Source organism: Bactrocera dorsalis, chromosome 4, assembly GCF_023373825.1.
Source record: "Bactrocera dorsalis isolate Fly_Bdor chromosome 4, ASM2337382v1, whole genome shotgun sequence".
Classification (NCBI taxonomy): domain Eukaryota; kingdom Metazoa; phylum Arthropoda; class Insecta; order Diptera; family Tephritidae; genus Bactrocera; species Bactrocera dorsalis.
Window position 1 is genome coordinate 69,029,951 of NC_064306.1, and position 26,695 is coordinate 69,056,645.

A 26,695-nucleotide genomic window follows, 5' to 3' on the forward strand; every position below is an offset into this window, starting at 1 on the left:
TCTCTCACCTGCTCACTGGACGACTATAGGTAGACAATGCAGGACTGGCTGGATTGTTGCTATTGTTGCTTTCATTGTCCTCACTCTCCTTATTTGTATTGCTGCTATTGTAGAGATCGCAGTTGTCCAAATAATCGTTGCGTAAATAGGTGTCGAGTTCGTTTTCGTTCTCATCATTGTCGGCATAGTCTTGTTCATTGTCTTGATCTTGCTGCGATTCAACCATACAAAGCCACTGTGAATTGTGATTGCGGAACTTTTCAAGCTATAAAATATATAGATGATTAACAAAAAAATTAGAATTAATAAAAAATTATAATTAATAAAAAATTATAATTAATAAAAATCAAATAAATTTATATAATCAAACCAGAATTTGGCTTTAACTTAAAAAAGTTATATAACATTTGGATAAGGTTTCCGTTCAGCACTTCAAATGTATTTCATAGTGCAACCCACTCACCTTGATCCGTTTGGCCCACTCAGTGTCACTGATAGCAATGATGTCGAGGCAATAATCGCAGACCTTACGTATCTCGGCATTCTTGTCATGCATCAAATCGATCAGATACGCCGGTGATTCAGTCTCTTTGATCATATATTCGCGTGTGCTTTCGTGTCGTAAAATCTGTTGGAATACGAAAATGATCTGTAAGACAATTTCGTCGTCTTCTTGTTTGGCCTTCAGCAGCTCGATCAACGAGAGCACAACCTTAGCGCGACAGAACAGCAACGCACAAAGTTCGTCATGTGCACAGGTACCCAAATAAACAATCGTATCGAGTACCATATCGTCCAATTTGGCACCGGGCACAAGCACATCCCTTATCCAGGGTATTAGTTGGAAGTTCTGCAATATTTGTGAGTAATCCAAATCGGCTAATGAGAGATTACCGAGTATACCAAGACATTCCACCACAAACGATTCATCTTCGCAAATTGTGAGTATACGCGCCAGATCGCCGACATAGTCAATAAATTTTGGTTGCAACATTTCGTGTTGCGAGAGGTTACGCAGCAGTTTCATTAGTAGTGAGTCCTGATATTTGAAAGCGCGATCCATTAGATCATTCAGCCGATTGCCTTCGACCATGATTTGTGCATTACGTTTGTTCAGCGATAGATTGATGCAGAGTGCGATGAGATCGAGATCAACCTTGCTATTCAGATTGAGTATTATGGCATCGGTGGCCATTTGAACACACTCAGTGTGTGTGAATAAGCCTTTAACCTGGAGCGATAATATGTTAATATATATTAATTTATATTTGAAAGAAAATACAAGCTCTTGTACTCACCCAATCATCTAAACTCATGTGATAGAGTATCTTCATTGCGATGCCGTGATGTTTCTCATCATTGATGAACATCACTAGCTTTGGCAGGTAACCAGCACCGACCATTTTGCGTCGCAACACACCATCAAATGATAAATTAAACACCAGTTTCAGTGTCACTTGCGCCAAATCGGTGTGGCCACTTTGGAATAGACGTGGCAATTTGGCAATGACATTGAACTCGCCCATATCATCTTTATTGTCACGTACGATAGATAACTTTTTCAGAAATGTTGTCACCAACATTAAGAGATCGATATTTTGTCGATCCAATGTTTTGACGAGCATCTTCACGATGTGCTTGCGTCGCATCTTTTCCTCCAATTTAATATTCTCGGCCATGTTAAGTAGCAGGTAGAAAGCAACACGTAACAGTTGCTCTTGTTTCTTAGCAAATACTTTTAACTGCTTATTCAGCCGATCGATCTCTTCTTTCTTCACCTTGGGATCGTTGCGATCGAGCGCCTCATTGCTGGTCGCTTTCATGTCACCGTTCGATGAAATGCCCGAGTCAGGTGTGGCAGCACCGGTGGAAAGAGCCTCATGGTAACTACTGTTGAGTATTTGACTTTTCATCATTGAGGAAGTCATTGAACCGTGGAAACTAGACCAATTTCCAGATTTGGGACGTTGTTTGAGTTCGGGTATGCGGCGGCGTGGTGGTTCCATCTGCGTGCAAAGTTACATGTTATTGGTGTGATTTTAGTTATATTTCTGAACGGTACCGACGTTTCAACTTACTTCCTTTGGTTTTTCCTCATTCATTATATCGAGGAAATCATCAGTGCTGCGGTTCAGTTTCTCTTTGCTGGATTTAGCCGAAAGTGGTGCAGAGGTAACAGGATTCTTTCTCACATCCAACTCATTCCGCATTGTTTCATAACGTCGCAGCTCATAGTCTATGACGTCCATGCAGAGCGAACCAATCTGAGATAAAAAATGATACCGATGAGAATGGTATATTTGTGTTTCAAAATTTTTAAGTATCAGCTATAATTCATTTTGAAAGAAAGAAGTTTCTCAAGTGTTCGAAAATTTATTTTACTCACCTTATATTGCACAATAACGGGATGAAATTTCGTATAGGTCGAAAAACAGAAAAATATATATATTATATTTGTGGATAGATCTAAACTCTTGCGCCAATCCTCTCGCAATACGCGCGACAAAGCGCTCAGGCAAGCCTCTAAAGTATCAGAAAAACAGTTCAATAAATTTTCATAGTAAAATCTATGAAGCTTTTACACAAACCATTTTTCTCCAGCTCTTCCAGATTGTCTGGGTTGCGTGCCACTTGCAGGATCATTGCTGAACCACGTATTCGTTCACTCAAGTCCTCATACAACAACTCCACATATTCATCAATATTATTGATGGAGACATCTGCATTGCTAGCTGGTGTTTTAGCGGGTGACAGAACAGCAGAAGCTGGATTCGCCTTGCTGGCCGGTGTACGCTTTCCCGACACAGCCGACCGATGCTGACTGTTATTGTCAGCGATGTCTAAAGGTTTAATATTTGTACATTGAAGTTAAGTTATATATATACATATGTATTTACTCACCTGCACCAGCATTGTCTTTTCGATTCTTCAGATAGAATATTATCTGCTCCACATCCGCCAATTGGGATTTGTGTATGAGATCACATTTGTCCACGACTTCACGCGCCAGTGCGGCTGGATCTGTCTTCGCGTTCAACGAACGTAAGCGTATAATTTTCTGACAATTCTGTAAATATGGAAATTTTGGCATATTTCGTTCAATAATTCCAATACTAAGCAATTACTACATGTATGTCTACTAAAATATTATTAATTTACGACTGAAAGGCTAAAATAGTTTTGGTTCGTTGGCACCACAAAACCACCTCAAAGTGACCGTGGTCATTATGGTGAAGGTCAAGTTTATGTGTAATTAATGGAGCGAAAATATATCAATAATATTTGTATTTGCATATGTACTTGTGTATGTGCACATTATTGGTAGTTGCTTGCAATTTAATGGGCAATTAGGCTTAAGTATGTGTACTCGTGCTGGAACTAGTTGCCGTTTGACCCAAAGGAATGCGTTCGTATTTTATGCAAACTGCTACTAGAACTTTAATACTTTAATTTAAGAAAATATTGACTATTAATATCGATTTTTAGAATTTGGATTTCTGCATATATTCTTCGATTTTTCTGTAATCCTTGAAATTTCCAAATAGTTTTCTTATGTGGCAGACTAGTCAGGATTTAGTGTGATAAAAGTCGAAGTAAATGTTGCCACAAAGGCATATTTTCACATTTATAAATACTTAGTATAAGAAGGGCTACATCAGCTACATATCGTCACCTAAAATGTAAAATAACCTAACATCACTAATTCATAAGTTGACAGTAGAAGGAAAAACGGTTTAAGAGAAATCACTCATATTGAAACAAAATTTGAGTTTTGGTTATAAAATAGTTATATATTGGTTATTATATCTGTCAACGATTTTAAATATTTTTTAATGTTAGTTTGTTTTGCATTTTAGGTGACGATATTAATATTTTAATAATAGTACTCTCCATTGAACACTATTAATGAAAATATCGATTCTAAAGATTCTTTCATTGCTCACCTAATTTTAAAATTATTTTAATTCTATGTGAAAACTGATGAAATCGGTCTTTAGTGTTAGAAAATTGAATAGTCAATGTTATTTGTAATATTCATTTTAGCTAATGGGTTTTCTACTTTGTAGGTGGCACAACCACCTACAGTCTAAACCTATACGTATGTATAATCACCCCTTCAAAGTTCTATAGTTTATTGTGATGACATATGCAAAGTGCACACACATACCAACTAAAATATATTTATTCGATTTGGGGCAATCAATCGGTTAAAAGAAACCAGCTCAAGTACAAGAGAGAATTACATACGCCACCATGTTTACTTTCTTCGCATTTTTGTTGTCGACTTTGTACTGGAATGTATTTTTTCTTATAACAAGCTAAGCATGAACATACCATAGTACTGAGTTTCAATTGTTAAATAAATTACCATAAAGGAATTTTTGTTGTGAAATAGGAATTCTAACGTGACGCGTAATAAATGGCATTGAAATATTTTGGCCTTTTCTTTTTGTGAATAGTTATTCTATGATTGATTTTTGTATTTGATACGTTAATGTGTTCACGTGTCAAGGTTAAAATTTTGTGAAAGTTGTCCTTGCTGTTCATGACTGTCTCTTCTTTGCGAGATCAAGGCCGAAACACCTTGGTTCGCAGAGATTTAGCCCTCCAGATACTATTTATAAAGAATTAAAACCTATAACTTTTCTGAGGATCCTACAATTTTAAAGATACCTGCAAATAACTTTTGATTAAATGATCTCCTTGCGGCCAGTTGGGATTGCCTGAATTAGCGATTTAATGGAGTGCTTCAATTCAGTCAGATTTCTGGGTTTTGTTTTGAATATCTGTAGCTTCACATAACCCTATTAAAAAAGTTTGGTGCAGTTAGGTCAGTTGACCTTTGGTGCCAGCGGAAAGTGAAGTTCCTTGATATTAATTTGTTTTAAACTCTCGTTGGAGTTCCACTAATAACTGCTCTGGCTATATGTGGGCAGTTGCTCCTTCTTGCAGGAACCAAACAATATTGGAAGGGCAGTTCTCGTTCAAACTCATTCAAAATCTTGAAATAACGGTACTGATGTACGATAGACAGCTGCAGTCAAACCATTTTTTTTTCAAAGAAGTATGGCCCGACAACACACCTTAATGAATCTGTACACCACACGGTGACTCATTCTGGGTGAAGTTCCGTATCGTGAATTTTTTCTGGATTTGAATCACTCTATATACGCCAATTTGGTTGTTTACATTTCCGTTTAGATCAAATGGACCTTATCAGACAAAACAGGCAATTTAATATGTTATTATCTTCTTCGGCCATTTCAATAATTTTTAGGAAAATTGAGAGTCGAAACTCTTGTATATCCCTCAATTGACGATGCAACAGCCGCGATTAATTCTTGAGCATGCATCTGGGAATCGAAAAATTTTTACCTCCCAAGTGCTGGCAAAGAGTTAAAAATTCTTCAAAATGATAGCGATAATATTTTCTGCAATATCTGAAGTCAATATCCAAATCACATTGAAATATGTTTTAGGAAATTAATCCCGGAATCTCAAACTTTTAAGTCTGAAAAAGCCCGTATTTTTGACAAAAATACTTTAATGCTCGAATTAAGTACACAAATAACTGAAAAAAGTTATGATTACATCCTCTATATGTAGACTGTATACTGTTTCATAACCATAACATATCTTGAACTTGATCTATGAATTAAATCTGTAAGTTTAAATACTCGTGAAATATTGGTAAAGAGCAAGGCACACTTCATATTCACTAATAATTATCAGTTCATTGCAAGAGTGGCTCGTGGAGTGCAACGAAGTAATCATTTTCAGCAGTAATGCCAAATGCCTTTCATTGTCGGCAGTCTGCTTCCGAAACATTATGCTTGATAATCGGCATGACAATACTGCAGTTGAACTTAAAACTGCCATGCAAAGAAGTCAATGGCACCTAAAAACCCGTCGCAATGGCAAAAACTTTTTTTGTAGCCACATTTGCATAATATGCAATAAAGTCGCAGCAATAAACAAACACAGCAACATGCACACATACACATAAACATAAATGCACTTAAGTTTAAATGAATAGGCAAGTGAATGGCAGTTTATACGCAGAGATAAAATAATATTCTAGCACCGGGGTTTTAGCTATTTTGTGGCATAACGACAGTCGCGTGCACTGACTCGGCGAACTTGTAATTACATTGCCAGATGGATTAGTTGTGATTGTATATATGATTTTATTTTTGTTGGTGAATTTTGTCATTTAAACTTTACTGCAATTCGCCATGGCAAAAAATGGGCGTTGAAAATGTAAATAAATACGTAAATACGTATTCACATTTGCTCTATGAAGTAGAGCTTGAGCCATTAGCAAAGAAATTATGATGAAATTTCATGTTGTTTTCACTAATTTATTTTATGCTGATAAGATAATATAGATAATGGGTAAGTAAGGGTAAAAGTTAGTTAATGCCGGAAAATAAAAGTAAAAAATAAGATGAACCAAATATTAAGGACTCTTAGAAATTATATAAACTTTAGTGACAGATCAAGATCAAATTACATTACATGGATAGCTCTATATGAAATCTGCGTATAAACCAAAGCGATATATTTCTTCCTTGAACTGCACAACCAACGCCTCATGCTAGTCGTCCATTCCCCTCTGTTAACGGCGAAAGCCTCAAAAAAGTGCTTGAGAATCATTGTGTTGGCATCAGAGAGATAACATCTCAACTTATCTTAAAGTTCGATTCAAGACACACCAAAAAATCTGAATCATTTGCAAAAGCGACGTCGAGTAGAGGTTGCAAAGAGGCGGTTCACAATGTAAATGAGAGCCTTACATTTATCAAATGCATCTTTACTGGTGGCGAGATGTGGTTTTATGAATATAGCGTTAAAATTGTGCATCTCTCTAGCGAATGGCGCTTCAAAAATCAGCCGAAAGCGAAAAACTTCAAAATTCATTGAAGCTACTGAAGGCCATCTCAGCCGAGGCTTGAAACAATTATATGGAAAAGTGTATTAACCTCTGACCTGCTTCTATTGGCTCAGGTGCCTAGTTTAAAGGCCGTTATGATGATTTGTATTAAAATACGAGAAAATAAGCTTTTTATTTTTTTTTTGTCAATCCGGGTCATTTTTGATCAGATGGTATATTAACTGATTGTGTTCAAATAAGAATAAAACACCCTATTAAAGGAGATTTGAATGTTAATAATCACTTTTTGCTTGAAATTTGTTAGAAATAGTGTTTATTAGAGCGGATTGATTTACAGGGAACCAAAAAAAACGTCAGCAGCATGCTACAATGATAAAAATCGACCCGATCGGGTGTTTATATGTGTTATTGTAAAAGTTCAAAATCTTTTTTAATGTCTAAGTATCCATTGTAAAGTAAAATCTGGAGAGGTTTTGGAAGGTAGACATTAAAGTTGTCCAATTTTACTCATTTTAGGATAAAAGAGTGTTAAAGAATTTAATTTTAGTATATAGATATTAATGATAAATTCGACCCTAATTATTTTTACACCAATTTTAATTTATTTTTGCAATTTCAACAAAATTTATTTATTAATAAAAATTAAAGAAAAATATTTATTTTTAAATAAATTTGTTTTTTTTTGTTCTAAGGACAACCCTACAATTTACCTTTTCTACAGTGTAACACATTAAGTACAGTAAGTACATTTGTACAGAGACAAATAATGTTGCACACATAACCTTATAATAGTGAATATTTAACATGAACTCGGTGTATGCGTAGGTACATATTTAACATACGTTTCTGGTTACATGAAAGCACTTACTTACTTACATATAAACAAATTCAATTTAATGCATTTTTATGCGTCAATGAATCAACACAAATCAAGTGATAAGTACACAGATTTGTTAATATGCTTGTACGTGTGTATGTGTGCTTGCGCATTTAGCATAATGGTTGGACAATTGAAGTGCACTTTGCGCGCATTACCCGTAATTCCCGACAATGAAGAGCAGCGGCACCAGCAACTTTTGAAAATCAATGCGCAGACGCATAGGCCCGTTAAACGAGTATTTTCAATTTCATACGTACACACGTATGTACATACAGAAGTGAATGTGCACGCATAAGTCAATTGTAATTTACAATTTCCGTCAAATGTTGGAGCCACCAAAAAGGGGTGTCCAACTGTCATTTCAATTTACAGAAGCACCATTGCTTTTTGATGGGTCAACGCATATAAGGTGAAAATAAACATACATATATACTTGTACATATACATATGTATTTTTATATAAATGAGCGTCTGCCTACATAATTTGTTTATTTGCATAAGAAAAGTATTGTTTGGACATATATACATACATATAACCAGGCTCAGAAAAAGTGCTCAACTTTTGGTGTGTTGGCTCGTCTCTTTTCTTTTATATACTAATTTGCACATGTCCATACATATATGCATATGTATGTTTTTATGAATATATCCACAATACTAAGCGCTTTTTTTTTGTCATTGATATTTATCTACAAAAATTCTTAATAAATTTTCTACGTGATTTTTCAGATTCCCTTTCAACAAAAATATTAAGTTTATATTTTTTTGTTAAATGAATATTAAATTTAAATAATTTTTTAATAGTTAAATTAACGAAAAGCCGAACCTGCATTCCTAACCTTAGTAGAGGTCGTTATTCTATGTGATTGCAATGACTCACGTACGAAGCTTAGATAAAGCCATGAGTAGAGATCGACACAAGCAAACTTAAGTATTTCCTTAAAGCACAGCAAAATGAATAGTAAACACAAAAACTTGTATGTATGTACATATATATACACATTTTAAGATACATATTGATAATTATAGCTATTTGGTTGCAACAGTTTCTCAGTCCATACACAAGCTATATTTCATATGACTCTCAAATCGCTTTGGTTGATTTTCAAGCAATAATTAATTTCAAAGTTTATAAAAAAAATGTGTCGTAAGGTTAAATTAAACTTTATAAAAAAAGTTCTTAAATGTTTAGTTTAAATTTACCGATATACAGTCATTATAAATTAGCTATTATATGTCATATGGCATGGCAGCTTTTTTACTTTGTGTTATAAACTTCATGGCAAACTTAATATACCCGGTTCAGGGTATAAAAATATTAATAATTACAATTAAACTTGCTTTTTTGAGTTCTTTTACAAATAATTTAGCTTTTTTAAGAGACACTACTAGTTTGCCAGCTAAAAAAGCGATTTTTGGGAATTTAAAATTTAAATTTTTTTTAAATTTTAAAATAATTTTTATATGTATATATTTTAATAATTAACACATATTATTTTTGATGCAAAAAATTTTTTCGAATTACGCGTGATCTCTGATAATTTCTTAGTGGTTGAATCATTTGGCTCCGAGTAATCATTGCAGCAACTTTGAAAAATGCTGTTTCCAGAAAAATTCGTTTGAAAATAAACTGAGTGAGCTGACTGAACTGAGCGATTACTAATTAAATGGCTTTAACATAAAACGTACTTCATTTATTGAAGGTGACGGGTTTTTCAATAGAGACGCAACAAAAGTAAACCGATAGGGACCGCTAACGACGCCATATTTTTTCCCGCTCTTTTGACATTTCTCTTCAGTATATTTTCTCTTCAATATATCGTACACGATCCAACAACGAGTAGAAAATATTAAAATTTACTACCTATATTCGCTAGTGCATCAATTGAGGAATACCCAAATCAGTCTTTCACACGACGTTCTCAAGGTGTCTCTGTGATGTCGTTGTGGCGAATTTTGCGAAAAGATCTTGGCCTACATTTTTACAAATTGACGCAAGAACTGAAGCCGCTTGAATTGGGCTGAGCAAAATCTCGAAAACGATCCGGATTTTCAACGAAAAATCATAATCAGTGATGAGGCTCATTTCTGGCTGAATGGCTTCGTCAATAAGCAAAATATGCGTTATTGGTCAGGCAGCAATCCACACGTATTGCATCCATCCCTATTGCAGTTCGGTGCGATTCATGGCCCGGCGGTATCATAGGGCCTTACTTCTTTCGTGATGTTCAAGACCGGTACGTTACTGTGAATGGAAACCGCTACCGCTCAATGATAACTGAAAAATTTTCGGCCCGAATCGGATGATGTGGACTTGGACAATATGTGGTTCCACAAGCCATACAGCGAATATCACATTTGATTTATTGAAAACCAAGTTTGGTGAACGTTTTATCTCACGAAATACACCGGTCAATTGGCCGTCTTAGTCGTACGATTCGACGCCGTTAGACTTTTTCCTGTGGGGCTACGTTAAGTCTATGGTCTATACCAACAAGCCAGCGACGGTTGATGAACTTCATAAGAATATCGAACGTGAAATTGTAGCAGTATCTGTCGATTTATGCTTGAAAACCGTCGAAAATTGGGTTCAGGAATAAAAAAAATTTATTGATATCCCAAACCGTTTTTGTTTAATTACAAAAAAAAAAATTTTGTAGCGGTCTTATTGAAAACCCCGTTATAATATATCGAAACATGACTTATGGTAAAAAAAAAATATTGAAATTGTACTTGTTTTAAATTTCACAATAGGGAACCCCCGTAAATGTATATATTTATATATATAATAATTTCATTGTAATATACATATTTGTGAATATTTATAGTATTTCTTTCTCATATATGTATATATTTATATATTAAATTATGTAAGTGCACACATAATCAATAGCAGCATCCACATGTCATTTTAGCGTCATCACCATGTCAAAAATCAAAATAAAATTTTTTGGGCAATTTTCCAACACAATCTATTTTTTTCGTACGCTACAGAAGACTTGCTGTCTTATCCATGCCAACACACACACATTTCTTTGGGGTAGCATGCAGCTACATATGTAAATACATATTTATTACCGCAATATGTTTCTTACGCATTTTTATTATTTGAGAAAATCATGTTCGTGCAACGCACGCCGGACCTTGAATAAGGTCAAGCTCAATACTATGTTCGCTCATACATTTGGCATTTTAGTGCTTTCACAGAAATCTATTACATAAATTACAATTGCTTTTGTAAAAGCGGAGGAAATCCCCTGTCATTTGAGCGCGCTTCCTTTGCGAGCCCACTAAATGGCAAAAATGTGCAGAGGAAATTCCGCAGATGGGCAAAATGCCCCTTCTATGTGTGCTATATGTATGTATATATGTATGTAATTTTTGCTATAGCTCAAGTGCAACGGAAATTTGCCAAACGCATCGACATTGACCCACATTCGTTTTTATTGGCTCCAGCACATCTCATAAAGGAGGCTGAGCTAACTTGCGCACAGGTAGGCATTTTAGGTATTTCAAAAAGGCGGTAAACTACTTGTACAGGCAATATGAGGCAGCTGTCAAGTGCTTTTTATGGGAAGCAATTTTTATTGCGGCTATAAAAATAATTGTAAAATTGTGACAAAGCAATTCTTGTTTTCTTTACATAAGTAAAAGAACTTAATATTTCTTCATTACTGTGTACTATAATGTTTAGCACACACAACAAATTTCATGTGTTTAATTTTGGTACTTATAGACACACACAAATTTATATATGTGCACATATTTTTTGGGAACGTTTCCGAGTAGGCGTCATACTTTATTTATGGCACCATAATAGATATTATGAAAAGTGTGGGCATGAGCACTAATTGTTTGTCAGCATGTACTCACAAGCACAAGCTATACTAATATAATTTTTATGGCAAATATACATACATATACAGGAGTATAAGAATGAATTCGGACATAAGCAGAAATGATCCATTCATCCAAAAATATGCAAAATTACGCAGGCACACAATGAATATCTAACTATGTACACATATGTACATATATGTATGTATGTCTATGAATGATTCAAAACTGGCAGGTGGCCACTGGCACCGTTAGTTTAGAGCTACCTCAAGTTCATTAACTCAGACTAGTGAACTTGCTGCAGCGTGGCACATGCCTACATACATTTATAATTTTTACAGTTATTTGCATGTGTGCATTTCAAAGCTCTTTAGCTGTCTGTTTTTAGTCTCTCATTTGTATTTTCCCATTCACGCGCGTGTACCGTTGTTTAAGTGCGCTTTTCACTGTTTGGCTCAACGCCCACCTGCGCATTTTATGTGCTCGTCTAACATTACTCATACGCCCCGGCGTCTGTTTGGTAGGCAGCCGGTATTTAAAACGCGTGAGGAAGCATTCACGCATTTCATTTTGTGATGAGTTTGCTTAGATGTCGATTTCGCGCTAACACATAAATCATGCTATTTACTTTTCTTTACACACACACATATGTATTTACATTGTTTTCTGCTTACGTATGTATTTTTTCATTATGGGAGTGCGATGATAACATAATATCAAGGGTGTGATATAAAATAAACGCTGAGAAGTATGAGGCTTCATGTGAACTATGACATCAGTGAAGTTTATTGCATTTGCGTAAGAGTAGAATATCATATAAGCCCGGGTATCTAAGCCAATTTTAGGTAAGATACATTTTTAAATAAGTACAGTACAGTAATAATAATAATTATTTTATTCCGAAACCTCCTTTATATGCTTTGTGATCCTAAATAAAACGATTAATACAATAAAAAAAATAAATGGAATCTTCTTATCCGATCTTCGTGAAATTTTACGCAGGTGTTTGTCGCAAAATTTTAATTTTTTTGTAAAAAGGTATTCCAAAAATCCAATATTCAGTTTTTTTCTTTTTCCTTCTTCCAAGTTCTATGTTATGGTTTTAACTAAATCACGTATTCTTTTTTACTTTAGATGATCCTGTAAGGAGTTATCCTGCCAACGCGGACGCATCTCTTTTCGGAGGGGTCGCCGGAAAAGGCGTCGCAATGGCCGAGTTAAAAACATTTTTTTTTCAAAAATGTCAGAATTTTTTTTTCTTAATAGTGTATGTTTTTAATAATAACAATTTTTAATAAAATATTAAATATTTTAGAAAAAAATTTTTGAAAAACGCTTTTTTTTGCCCGAGGAAGTTTTATCCATATCAGTATTATGGCAACCCTAAATTATCATATTTTAATATTTATTCATAAGTTCTTCTTTTTCCATATATTTTTTTTGTCATTTATTTAAAAATTTATATTAATAATTTTTGAAGAGAGTGGCAACGCTAGTGAAGCAATTTTTGTTTTCTCACATTCGATATACATATGTATTTATTATATACTTATACATATATGTAACTATATTTTTATTACATCAAATTCAATTTTCTGGCAGGTGACAATTTATGGAAAATATTCATAATTTTCAGGAACACCAATTGGTTCCATAAAGTTCTGTTAAAAATAACAGAAAAGTGTGTTCTGTGATCAATAAGCCTACAGCATAAATACATACTTGTACATACATATGTAAAAATGTATTTTCATAAAGTAAAATATGTGTAAAGATACATTACAAATCACTATATTTGTCTTTAGAAAACTATAGATTCATAAAAATATGTATAATATTTATCCCCACATAGTCTTAACCTCATTTAGAGGCTCATGAATATTAATTTGGCAATAAATTCTTATGTCAAATCCAATAAGTAAACGCGGCATCACGTCTACGGGCTGTAAACTTCCCACGATCGACAGGTGACGGATAGATGATATTATCATTGCAATTGCGTATTATTTATGTGTAATTGCATACATACATTCATACAGATATACATGCTAGCCATGTGACACCAAATTGACCTCATGACAAACTTTTGTAAAATCTGCCCATTAAAAAGCAGACATGATCCACATTAAATAATTAAAACATCCCATTTTGAAGCGCCACAACCGTGTGTATAACATTGAAACGGTGGGAATTCTAGCATTCTGTATCACATTTTTAAATTATTTATTGAAAATGAGATGTTGCGTATGAATATGTGTATATATATATTAAATGGTTGTACCAGTGGTAAAAAGTGGTAAAACGTTTGTACTCATATTAATCGATTTGAGCAAAAATATTTTTTCGAGAGTAGAAATCTGTGGGAACTGTTCCAAAACTAATCCATTCTAAACCAATTGGTATGCAGTTGCGAAATGGTGAATAACTAACCAGTTCTAATCGAAATTCTGATCGCCTTTACCGCATGTCATGCCATTTGGCAAACCTTATGATTGCACACTCATTCACAATATTTGCAATTGGTGAGCTATAATTTATTTATTTTGCTATACAAAGATAGGCTTTGCATTCGACGTTTAAATGAGCTATAGGAAGAGGCTTGGCATGCGTGGAATTGTCGGTCGATACAACAAATACATACATATGCAAACATGCTTTGTTTTAATATCGTTATGAATTTAATGCAAGTGCTTGTGTGTGTGTATCTGAGTAAGCGCAAAATGCATTTATTTAGTAATTGTATTGCTCGCATTGACACAATTATTTGTGCAATTTTGCCATTTTCTGGTGCCATGAACCAAATAACTGTATTAAAGTAGAGCATGAAAATACCAGTGGGCGGTCTGTCTGCTAGGCCGATATAAACAGCACATATGTAGGTATAATAGTAAAACATTTAAGAAATATTAGTTTATGATTTATGCGATAGCTGATAAGACTATATGTGTATGTATATCGAGATTAGAATGGTAAACGAGCAATATTTCAAACGACTTTGTTCTGTCAGGGAAATCATCTTCACCTCATCTAACGAGATATCTATGAAATTAATTATTGCGATGGGGTGGACTATAAGAAGAGAGAGATGCTCTGGGTTCTCGAGCCAACTCGAGTACTTTAAATCAACAATACGCAGTGTTTTTACCCTTTCTGCTGCTATAGTGGTTGGGTTGGATCAGAATTTGTTTTGTGATATAAACCGTAGACCATAGAGAAGAAAGAAAGTCCAGAATAATAAAAGTTTAACCCATTACTGCACTAAAAATGAAATTGTGCAAATTTACTGTAACCTTGAGATAATTTGAGAATTCATCAAAAAAAAATTGTGTTAGGTGCAGGATCATCATACGTGTCGGAATTATTTACTTTATTCACTTTGTGAATGATAAGGTCAATATGGTGTTTCATCGCTTACACGACAATAAAGTGCAAACTTGCTTAGCTTAAGCTTTTCTCTGAGTGAATTTCATAATTAATATGCGATCAATAATATTCCAATAAGAGCTAGTACTTATCAGCCTGCTTGGCTTGGCTCTCAAAGCGTTAGGTGTGTAATTTTAAAATTGTGAATTTATGATTACAATACTAATCAATTTTTACACAATTTCACAGTTAAATAATTATATTCATATATGAGTATATAGTTAATTAAATTAATATTAAAATTATTGAACAGTTATTGCATTTTCTCCATTATTGCAATAAATAAGTTGCTTAGAAGGCAAATACAGTTTCATTAATTATTACAATACTACATTTAACGGTAATTTTTTATGATGATTTAATAAATTTTAGTTGCTTGATTGAAATAAAAAATTTTCAAAGGACAAAGGTTAATTGTAACTTAAAGTTAATAACGTTTAATGCCTATATTTATACATAAATAGCTATGAACGCTTACACAATTGATTATGAGCAAATATAAAAATATTTTTAATGCAATTTATGGTATACGCTAGGCTTTTTATTAGCATCGGGTAAATGCGGTTACATATTGTAAATACATATCAAATTTATTTTCTAAATATAATATACGAATATATTATAACGGGTGAACCAAGTAGAGGTACTTTTTTCAATAGCATTCCATTATGGAAAGCCTGAATAACATTTACAAATCGTTCAATTTTATTACAAAAATTCATGTTCTGTAACGAATGTGTTTCAGCACTTCGCTCAACTTATGGTCAACATAATCTGCCTACCCATCTTGACACCCGGCATTCATTATTGAATAATATTTGATCGAATAGACCATATTCAACATACAGTGAAGAAAATATAGCAGCCGTTGCTGAGATTGTACAAGAAGATCGTAAAGAGTCGACAAGGCGCCGTTCGCAGACACTTGGACTGAAGTATGGAACGACTTGCTGAATTAACGTCGAGATATTGAATTGAAAGCTTACAAAATACAGCTTTTCGCTCTATAAGCTCTGGAAAAGTTCCAAGAAGATCCGACGTTTTCGAGCCAAATTTGGTTAAGCGATTAACATTCCCCAATCAATTTAAATTTTCTGTTTTTTCTTCAAAAAGTAAGGAACCTCGAAATTAATCACCCGTTATAATCATGAACACTTTGTTGGTAAATTTATTTTACGAAAAATTATAAAGTTTATTACAAAAGTATAATTCTCAGCATATACGTGTAAAATCACTGTTAAATAGAAAATTGTTGTTGTAAAAATTATATTGCTTAACTTTGTTTACGCTACTTTTACTGCGCAGCAAATACAATGCCATTATATTTATTTCTAGGTGATAAAAAATATTGTTAGAGCGATCACCTTATGCCCTACTACGAGTGATAAGTTAATTAACCGTTTATCTACGAAGATTTAAAGTATCAATCAAATATTGACAACGGCTTCTTTACACAAATTAAATAGTCTCACTCAATAGATAAGGCAGTTATCAGTTAGCTAAGTGCTTGTACTTTATAAGTTAAAAGGTGAATGCCTGAGTTGTAATAGTGGCAAATACATATGTAAGTATTGTGCATAGAAAAGAAAGTTTACTAAGGAGGAACGGGAGTTCGTTTTTCAATAGCTTCACAAAGGACTACTTCTATTAGTCCATGTACGATCTCTTGATCAGCCACCTAACCTAACCTTTGGTATGCTCTATATTGAAAAATTAAAACCGCATAGTATTAGTATAAACAATTTTAAAAGCTGTCGCAAATTAGCGTAAACTTGCACCTAGTACTATGGGTATACGCGATTTCCTCTTATTGGCGACATAGGCTACACTTAGATCCTTTTTCAAACTTTTTCTACCATTTTTGGGATATGTCGCGATTTTATCAGACATATGGAGGGCGATACGAGCTCTGCCACTTAGGAATGGCTGATGAACTTTTTAGCAATATTTTGTATGATTTTTGTAGAAACAGCCTGAAGAGTTTGCCTTTGCCTGACTAGTGACCGTTGTTATTAAACAAATATTAGTCGGAATAGTAATCGAAATCAGATCCTTTGAAGTCGTAGTTTAAACTGATATATACCTTTTATGTAAATTTTGAAATATTCCTATAGCTTAAAAATAAAATATAGAAATACTTTATAAAAGAATATGTCAACAATTATTATTTTTCGGTAGCTGAATGATCGCTTATATTATATAAAAATTAATACTTTTCTTATATAAATTCACTTGTTCTCATTTAATAGCCACAACTTTACTAAAATAATCTAATTTTTAGATTTCATAAATTCTATACAACCTATCCATACACCCTGCATTCATAAAATACTGTGAATATAGTGAACAAATGCGCACTTACCGGCAGTGAAATCATTGCTGCAGTCATAATTAAAATTAATTTATAGGATTTTACACTTCGCTAATGAACCTTGCAAAAATCAAAAAAAATTTAAAATATTGTATTTGAATGTATTAACACATAAATCCGACGAAGCAAGATTTGACAGCGATATTCAAGCCGCTTATCAGCAATTGACAAGGTTTATAATGTTTCGATTTATAAAATAATTTTTTTGCAAGGCAGTTCCAATGCGCAAAAAATTAATAACAAATTGAAAATAAACTAAGTTTCACAACACACAGTTTTATTTTTTTTTATTTAATTTTTTTAATATAATCATTCAGATCACAGCACCACTTCGCTTATTAAAAGCAATAAATAATATACAAAGTTGAAAAAATAATTAAGTGTGATTATGATGGTTCACATTTACGTATATGACATCATATGCTTTATATACAATTTTCGATTCGATCATTAAGTTTTTCAACAGTTAGCTTGGCGCTAACGCAGAAACACTTTAAAACACATAAAGCACAAACAAAACATAAACAAGAAATAGCAGCAATCAGCAACCACAAAACACCAAATTCCGATATTTATATATTTTATTTTTTCGAATTACAACAAAGCGCTCGAAAACACAATGAAACGCGGCAAAAACTAGTTTCGAAACATAATTTATACATTGATAAATGCTCAGCGCTAAGATCAAAGCCAAAATCTCAAGTTGTAAGTTCACAGCAGTTGGCAGCGGTAGGACATTTCTGCCTTATACTTGAAACACAATTGGTGTGACACTGAAGTATGCTTCAATTAACTGTGCATTAAACTCGCAACACGTACATATGTACGTGTATGTGTGTGTTGAAGTTAAAAAATAAACCGTAAGTAAGTAGACGACACAACTGTCAAACAGCTTAGGCGGTGGCCAATTCGTTACTGATTGTGAGCAGCGTGGAGCGCTTAATTCTGAGCGCAGCTCAAGTCTACAAAAATAAGTTAAATATGCAAACAAACACACACATACATATGTACATACATATATTCATATGTGAGTATGCTTATATCTACTTAAATATAATTAATGTTCTTACTGTTGTATTTCGTTGTTGCTGAAAAGTGGTGAGCCTACCTCGTAGGCATACGGGTAATGTTGAACAGTTAAGCACTTGATGGGCAGACGATTCTCAGTTTCGAGCGAATTTGCAGTTACTCATTGCGATATCATTTCTATGACTATTTACAAGTGGCGACTGAGCGAGATTACGACAACGATTGTTGTTCCAAAAGTTGTGAATTCTGAAACAATTTTTGGACTGTGAAACAAAGGAAAGTACTTCCGAACATAATCTCAACTTTTAACTAATTTCAGCGTCGTAAGTCCACCTGCTAAGATGAAATTGATAATTTTAATTTAAATATTCTCTTATAACAATCTGAAGAGGGTATATTAATTTTATCACGATATAGTAAAACTCAGAAATATTCTGTCTACATAACCGATCAGCATGACGAGCATAATCGACTTAGCCGTGTCCGTCTGTATACCCATATACATACATACATATGTGCGATCTAGTCCCTCAGTTTTTCAAAAATCCATCTAAATTTTTGCACACGTCCATTTTCCTCAAGGAAATTTGTAACCGCTGATACCGGATGAAAACCAACGTGTAAACTGACGCTGAGCAATACCAGAAGATCCGTTAGGATCGGAAAGGACCTCTATGAGCCGTTCGCTACCAAACGAGGTTTCAGGCGACTCCCTATTGTGCGCTTCATCAATCTACTCCTGTAGAAGATAATTCGAGCTGCAGGACTGAGTAGGAAGGTACACTCTTCTATAAGAGCGTACAGCTGCTGGTGGACGCCGATAATATTGATATCATTGGCCTAAACAACCGCGTCGCATTAACACCAACAACAACGTCTGCCTCGAAATCCAGCGCAGAATATCTCTAGCCAATAGGTGGATGGAGTCATGTGTAGAAGTTCACGCAAGTGAGGAAAGTTCTCTGATCGCCATTCACTTCGGAGTGGCCAGAAACGATTCTTTTACATATGGCTCAAGCGGTTCACGACTTCTGGTCTTTTACGAAGTATCCTCAGGGTAGACTAAGAACTTCCGTTTGAAGGCGAGCTAAAGTGAGAAGACGAAACATCCCATCCACAGGGTTTTGGGCTGGGTTTGGGACCCGCCACGTAAAAAACAGTGAAAACTAAACGACAGCCTCGGATGAAAGATCTTTCTTTTGATGACGACCTTGACAAACGAGATAAGGAACCAGTATAAACACCACCAACAATGTCAGCCTGGAGATACAACCCAGGATAACTCTTGCCAACAGGTGCTACTTCGGACTGAGTAGGCAATTGAGAAGTAAAGTCCTCTCTCGACGAACAAAAACCAAACTCTATACGTCACTCAACGCCCGTTCTGCCATATTGAGCAGACGCTTGGACGGTGATAACAACTGATGAGTCGAGTTGCGAGTTTTCGAAAGAAAAGTTCTGCGAAAGATTTATGGTCTTTTGCGCGTTGGCCACGGCGAATATCGTATTCGATGGAACGATGAGCTGTATGAGATATACGAGTATTCGACGCAGTACCAGCCGATGGAAGCAGAGGAAGAGGAAGATCTCTACTCCGTTGGAAGGACCATGTGAAAAGGACCTGGCTACACTTGGAATCACCAGTTGTCTACTCCAGTAAGGTTGAAGAAGAAGATAGCGGACGACTATATGAACCCTTGTATGGAAAACTTTTTTATTTTCTAAGACATCTCCACGAAATTCGACATAAATTATTATCCAACACAACTCTACAATCGTCTTATAAATTTTTCAAATCGGAGCACTATAGCCATACAACTGTCCAAACAAAATCAAGATAAAAGCCTCGTTATACCATTTTATGCAATAAGATATGCACCTGTGAAGGGTATTATAACTTCAGTGCAGAACTTAACGTTTTTTTCTTGTTTGAGTTAAATAATTGTCACCTGTTTGAAAATTTCCTATCAAACCTTTTTACACCTGTCTAATTACGCATGTGAATTTAAAAAAATGAATGCATAAATTTGTAAATGTTAAATTTTTAAACTCTGACTTTTTCACGCTAATTTGCATAATACTACCTAAACCAGCGGTATAACACCTCTAATACATGCGCTAAACGCAAATGACAATGGGAAGAGCAATGAGTGGAAAATAATTCATTCGCCGTTGAAAAGGTGAAAAATAATTAAAAACAAATTTGAGATAATAACAAAATTCACATGAGTGCGCGCTTTTAATTATGTAAGCAAAAAAATATATGATTACCACCGTGACATAAACAATAAACGCGACAACAACAACGCGACTAATGACAAACCGCAACGCAGAGCGTAAACGCAGGCGCAGGCGCAGTAGCGCACGAGATCCAGCAAAACGAGCAAAAAACCAAAACATGTAAATATTAAGTATCTATTCAAGATCATGCCAATAACAAAAACAACAGACAATAAACATCAAATCAAAATATAAACAAAACTCCACGAGTGACCGAAGCATGCTGACTTCACACAACCTTATCTACACATGTATCTATGCATGTATGTGTGTGTGTGTGTAGCAGAAATGTGCAGATAAAAGTGTTTTATTAAAAAAATAATATACTTTATAAACATACACACACGTGTGAGCGTTTGTGTACTTTATGATTATTGAAGGCAAGGCGACCTTTCGGCCAGACACCCAAACACAAAAACTCAGACACGAGCCATAATGCCTTTTTAAGTCGATTTGTGGCTTACTCAGCTAAAAGTCAAATATGGAACGAGTTTGCAATAATGATTATCGCATTGATTTATTGGCTGTTTCCTAGTTATTTCTCGCAAGTAGCGCGTAAAATCAGTATGGCTTATAGAATTAGCTAATCTGTTAAAATTCTTAGAGCAAGTGTTTGAAGACTCATTGTAAATTGTATAAAAAATAAAAAATACAGTAATACACTTGGCCAACAATTTAGCATTGATGTGGAGGAATCTAAACTCTGTGCTTCATATTTAATTTTGATAGTCAGAAATTAGCATGGACTTGACGAGATTTTTACGTGTTAAACCAATTTCCACAAACAACATAATTAATATACGATAATGATTACTTTAATTTAGTTTTTTTCTTTTTCTCTAGTTTTATTTTTTTTTTTCTATTTTTTTTTTTCCACAGTCCACCGTATTACATCATTCTAATCATAATTTGAGCTTCGCTTGATTTTTTGCATATCATCACCGATTTTTTGTTGGATTTGAATACGATAATTATTTACTCTCGCGTGTTGTTAATGTTTTTGTTAAATTAATTCCAGAACAGGATGTATTCGAAGTTAGTTTGACAGACAAATTGCTTTAAGTACTGTTGACTCGTCGCAAGCATTATTACTAAGAATACTATTGACAGACCCAACAGTAAATTACTTATTATGTCTGCTCTGAGAGTCAGCGAATGCTAAAATTCACTTTCAGTACACACCAAATAATTCTATATGAAAGTTTATGATTTAAGCGCTTAAAAATGAGATCAGCAAATTTTAACGATTAATCACGTTTCTTAGATTTTTCAGTAGTTTGGAACAAGATTTTGAAATATTCTACCCTGAAAAGATTAATATTTTCACTGGTAGTAGTAAAAACTATTTTATTTCTAAGCGCTTCTTAACTCACCTTTTTTTACTATTCCGTTACCACATCGAAAAATTTTTCGAATTTACTTAACTATATAATATGGAGCCCACAATGGAGCATTTTCGTCATATTTTACTTTATTATTTCCGTAAAGGAAAAAATGCAGCTCAGGTTGCTAAAAAAGTTACGTGATGTGTATGGTGACAAAGCCTTAAAAGAAACACAGTGGTCAAAGTTGGTCTGTCAAATTCCGTTCAGGTCGGCCAAGTGCAGTTGATGATGACGTCATCAAGGCTTTAATCGAATCGGATCGTCATGTAACTGAGCGTGAGATTGGAGAGAAGTTTAAAATATACCACAATCAACTAAACATGATCATATACGACGTCTTGGGATGGTAAAAAAAACTGAAACTCAAAAAAATTTTGAAAAAAATCACCGGTGTCTTTTCGGCAAACCTAATAGTTACTGGTCATTTTACAATGTTTGATAACCTCAACCTTGGAGGCTAGAAAAGGCAAAAATTGTCAATAAATCAAATACTGAGAGTGTTTCGATCTCTGAAAGTTCAATGCAAGAGTGTCATATTTTTTCAATTTATTTCAGAAACTAGCCATAGAAATGACCATGTCGTTTGCTTTGACTTAAGATATCAACGGAGTTAGTATGATGATGTGCAAAAACAGAAAGATTTTTCATTTTTTTGTAAAAATGTCTGTCAAAAATCCAATTTACAGTTTTTTTCGTCTAAGTTCTCAGTTAAAATTTTAACTAAAACAAGTATTTCTTTCACTTTAGATGATGCTGTGAGGAGTTATCCTGCGAAATCGGGCGCATCTTTTTTCCGAGGTGTCACCGATAATGGGGTTGCAATGGCCAAGTTTAAAATATTTTTTTCCGAAAATATCAGAATTTCTATGTTAATGTAACAATAAAAAATTTTAATAAAATATTTAATTTTTTGTATGAGAAAAAGAAATTGAAAAAGACGGTTTTTCACCCGAGGACATCCATCTAAACCCTTAATATTTTACTTTTTTTTTGATACTAGAATGAGACGAATATATTGACGACCGAAATCTGAAAATTTATATTTCGCGGGATTTTTACAAAAAATAATATTCGGTTGGTTGATCTTTTGATCAGTTTCAAGTTAGTTTATAACAAGTTGTTTTCCTGCAGGGTTTATAGAAATGTAAAACGTAATAATGTACTCTCCTATACAGACACCGGCAGATGAAGCAAGGAAACAGATTTCAAAAAGCGTGATCAGCTAATTTAAATACTGTTCAATATCAAAAGTAAAAGTTGTAAAAGAGAATAAGAAAAGTGGAATATTTTGTGGATTTCCTCGAAATGCCATAATTGGACATAGAGTCGCACATAGGTGTGCATTAAGGTGCAAATATAGTTATACTTGTGGATGTATTAATTTATAGCTTGATTTTTGCATTTTTTTTTTGTATATTGCACAATAGTGTTGCCATATAATATAATATATGATAATATATTTATTAACATTTTAATTTAGTGAGTACTCTTTTGCTGCTCGCTTACAGGAGAAGGGCTTTTATATTAATTAATGTGTTGATTATTTTTTGAAAAATATGTGCCTGTATTGAATTTGACGGAATTTACTACTGTGGACAAAATATAGTAGAACTTTTTAACTTAAATTTCGCCCGAAAACCCATTTTAAATTTTATGTGCGGAATAAAATTTCTGGTCCCGAAACGTTGAGAATAGTGAAAACGTCCTTCGGTGATAATTGTTTGCCGCGAGCAAGTATTTTTGATTGGTGAAAATTATGCAAAGAGAGTCGAGAACGTGTTGCCGACAAACCACGTCCAGGACGGTCATCAACTGATGATCAATACGACAATAAAATAAAGGAATTGGTGCTTGAGAATCGACGATTAACAGTCAAAGATCTTACTAGCATCGTTAGAATATCCACCATTTCGCAAGCACATTTGGCCTAAGAAAAGTAAAAGCACGATTGACTCCAAAGTTACTAAATTTTTTCGAAACCAACATTACGTTAAAGTCTGTGAAATAATGCTTTCCGTTTACCTGGTTATCATGAAGTGTATTGTTATTGCCGATGAGTCTGGGATCTATGCTTACGACCCGGAAACAGACGATCAATCGGAATAGGTGAGCCAAAGCCGAAAGAACTACGGCAAAATAGGCAAAAACTCAAGATTATGTTGACAGTTAGTTTTCTTCGATTGTCGAGGTGTGGTGCATTCCGTTTCGTCTGGTCAAACTGTCAACAAGAAATATAATTTTTGTGTCGTGCTTCGTTTATGCGAAGCTATTCGTAAAAGAGGACGAGCGGCTAATATGCACCGTCAAATACTGCACTGATTTCTCGTGAGTTTTTCGCTAAATTTTTAACCCATATCGTGCAGCAACCATAGGATCATAGGAATAGGATCGCATGATTTGGTTCCGTGTGACCTCTGGCTATTCATCAAACTTAAACGACCGCTCCAGTGAATCCGTTTTGAGTCAATTGAAGAAGGCTATTTCGGAAATTGACTTCGGGTTTCAGGTATTGTATTGTGGCCAAGGGGGACTATTTGAGAGGGACGACATAGATTTTGAGGAATAAATAAAGAATCTTAAAATTATGAACAAAGTCTTACTATTTTTTGCTCATAGGTATGTACATATGTAGGTATGTATTTAGTAGCAAACGTTATGTTGGGCGTCTGCTTGTAATTTGTCAGTAACGTAAAGCTGTCGTGCTGTCGTGTCTTTTCCAATATTTGTTAATTAATTAACGCCATTATTTGAAAATTCGCTTTTCATTCATACTTCCAAACATAGGCTACATGCCTGCATGACGTGCATATACCGTCATATACTAGTATACATATGTATGTATGTATGTATTTTTGCACAGCTTAAATTATGCGCTATTGAGTGGAAAACAAAAGGCACGAATACGCCAAGCCACTTTCGTTATATTTACGTTCGTTTAAATATTTCTTTAAAAGCGTTAATTTGTTACTGCGGCGAGGGGTGTGATCCGCAAAGACCTCCACAAAGCACAAAGCTGCAGTATTTCCTATAACAGTGTGTATGCATGACTTGAGAAATTACACCCAGATGTACAAATTTCTGTATATTCAATACTCATATGTAAATAAGAGTACGTATGTACATTCATTCATGTCAAAAATTATTGACTTTTATTATGATGTGTTAATTTATGTATGCCAAGTCTCAATATTTATTTAGCACTTAGCTATTCGCTTAATACTTACGACAAGTAAGTGCAATGAGTTAAGATTTAGTTTGCTTGTACAGGCAATAATATACCCTATTTAATATACAATATACGACAATAGCAATTACAAATTCGTGTATATAACAGTTTCGGCGGTAGTTTGGAAAAAAATTGTTCACAAATTGGTCTCTAAATAATTGTTTTCAATTACCACTGCTATAGAAGTGGCTAATTTTCTGCCCATTCTATTATTTTATTCTAACTTTCGTAAATTCAGGAAGTACATATAATATATTGTTCTCTGACTCTAACTGCGTAGTTTGTCGTATTTTTAGAAACAATAAATTAATTTTTCTCTTCACTATCTTGACAATTTCTGCCGTATGGCGTTGCTGGTATAAACATGCTTTTAATCATACGCAAAAACCTACGGACCTTCCGATTTCTCAAAGTCAACTCGTTTAACCCATCGGTCATTTAGTATCGCATTGCTGATTTCAACAGTTAATAAATATGTTACGGTACCTAGAGTGTGCAGTTTTTGGCGCTTAAATATGATATTAGCTGTTTTCAATTCGTAATTTTTCTGCTCGCTATTTTTGGACTCTGCTCTCTTGTCAAAAAATTTACATGTGAAAACAGCAATAAAGTTAACGTGTTGAATTCGATACAAGAGATTAAAATTTTCTTCAATGTTACCTATTGTGTATAGCTTAAATTATAAAAAACTATGTTTTTGATTATAGGGGTTACATGGGTTTACGGGTTTCAAAAAATTTATTTATTTTATTGCGATATTAAATTCCACAACACTTCTAGATTATTGCCCTAAATTTTCAAGTTGATCCGAGTAACAGGCAAAATTTCTCGAGAGCTTCTCAGCCGATCTTCATGAAATTTTAGACAGGTCTTTGAGACACAATTCTTAAAGACTTTGGACTTGGTTTTATTCGATTACAACTATTTGAAAAAAAAGTCGCGAAATCACTGAAATTACCATTTTTTGTAAAAGTGTCTGCCAAAAATCCAATTTTCAGTTTTTTTCCTCCTCCCAAGTTTTAAGTAAAAATTTTAACTAAAACACGTATTTTTGCCACTTTAGATGACCCCTTAAGGAGTTATCCTGCCAACTCGGGTGCATCTTTTTTCCGGCGGTCACCAGAAAAGGCGTCGCAATGGCCGAGTTTAAAATATCGTTTTCCAAAAATTTTAGTATTTTTTTGTTATTAGTGTATATTTGTAACAATAAAAAAAACTAATAAAATATTTCAGTTTTTATATGGAAAAAAAAAAATTGTTGAAAAAAGTCTGTTTTTTACTCGAGAAAACCCATGTAACTTCTTAGGTACTCAAACTTTAAAATTAATTATAGTTCTTTAGAAAAGCCGAAACTAAGGGATTTTTATGT

The 26,695-nt window shown here is 34.1% G+C and overlaps 1 protein-coding gene across 5 annotated transcripts in view; it reads right to left on the reverse strand.

Annotated features, from left to right (window-relative positions):
* Positions 1-26,695, reverse strand: part of LOC105225902 (kinesin-associated protein 3) — a 48,489-nt gene that overhangs the window by 7,651 nt on the left and 14,143 nt on the right. For 4 of the 5 annotated variants that reach the window (XR_007422682.1, XM_049455745.1, XM_049455747.1 and 1 more), the window contains 7 exons: positions 2,902-3,067; positions 2,589-2,840; positions 2,387-2,523; positions 2,079-2,264; positions 1,299-2,006; positions 464-1,231; positions 9-265 (listed from right to left, as the gene is read on the reverse strand). Coding sequence is in view for 4 of the 5 variants with exons in the window: in XM_049455745.1 (XP_049311702.1) it covers positions 9-265; positions 464-1,231; positions 1,299-2,006; positions 2,079-2,264; positions 2,387-2,523; positions 2,589-2,840; positions 2,902-3,067 (2,474 nt within the window). In the remaining variant the exon portion in view is untranslated. Of the gene's footprint in view, positions 1-8; positions 266-463; positions 1,232-1,298; positions 2,007-2,078; positions 2,265-2,386; positions 2,524-2,588; positions 2,841-2,901; positions 3,068-17,397; positions 17,666-26,695 lie in introns of those variants that run through there. The other variant, XM_049455748.1, reaches the window with a different exon arrangement.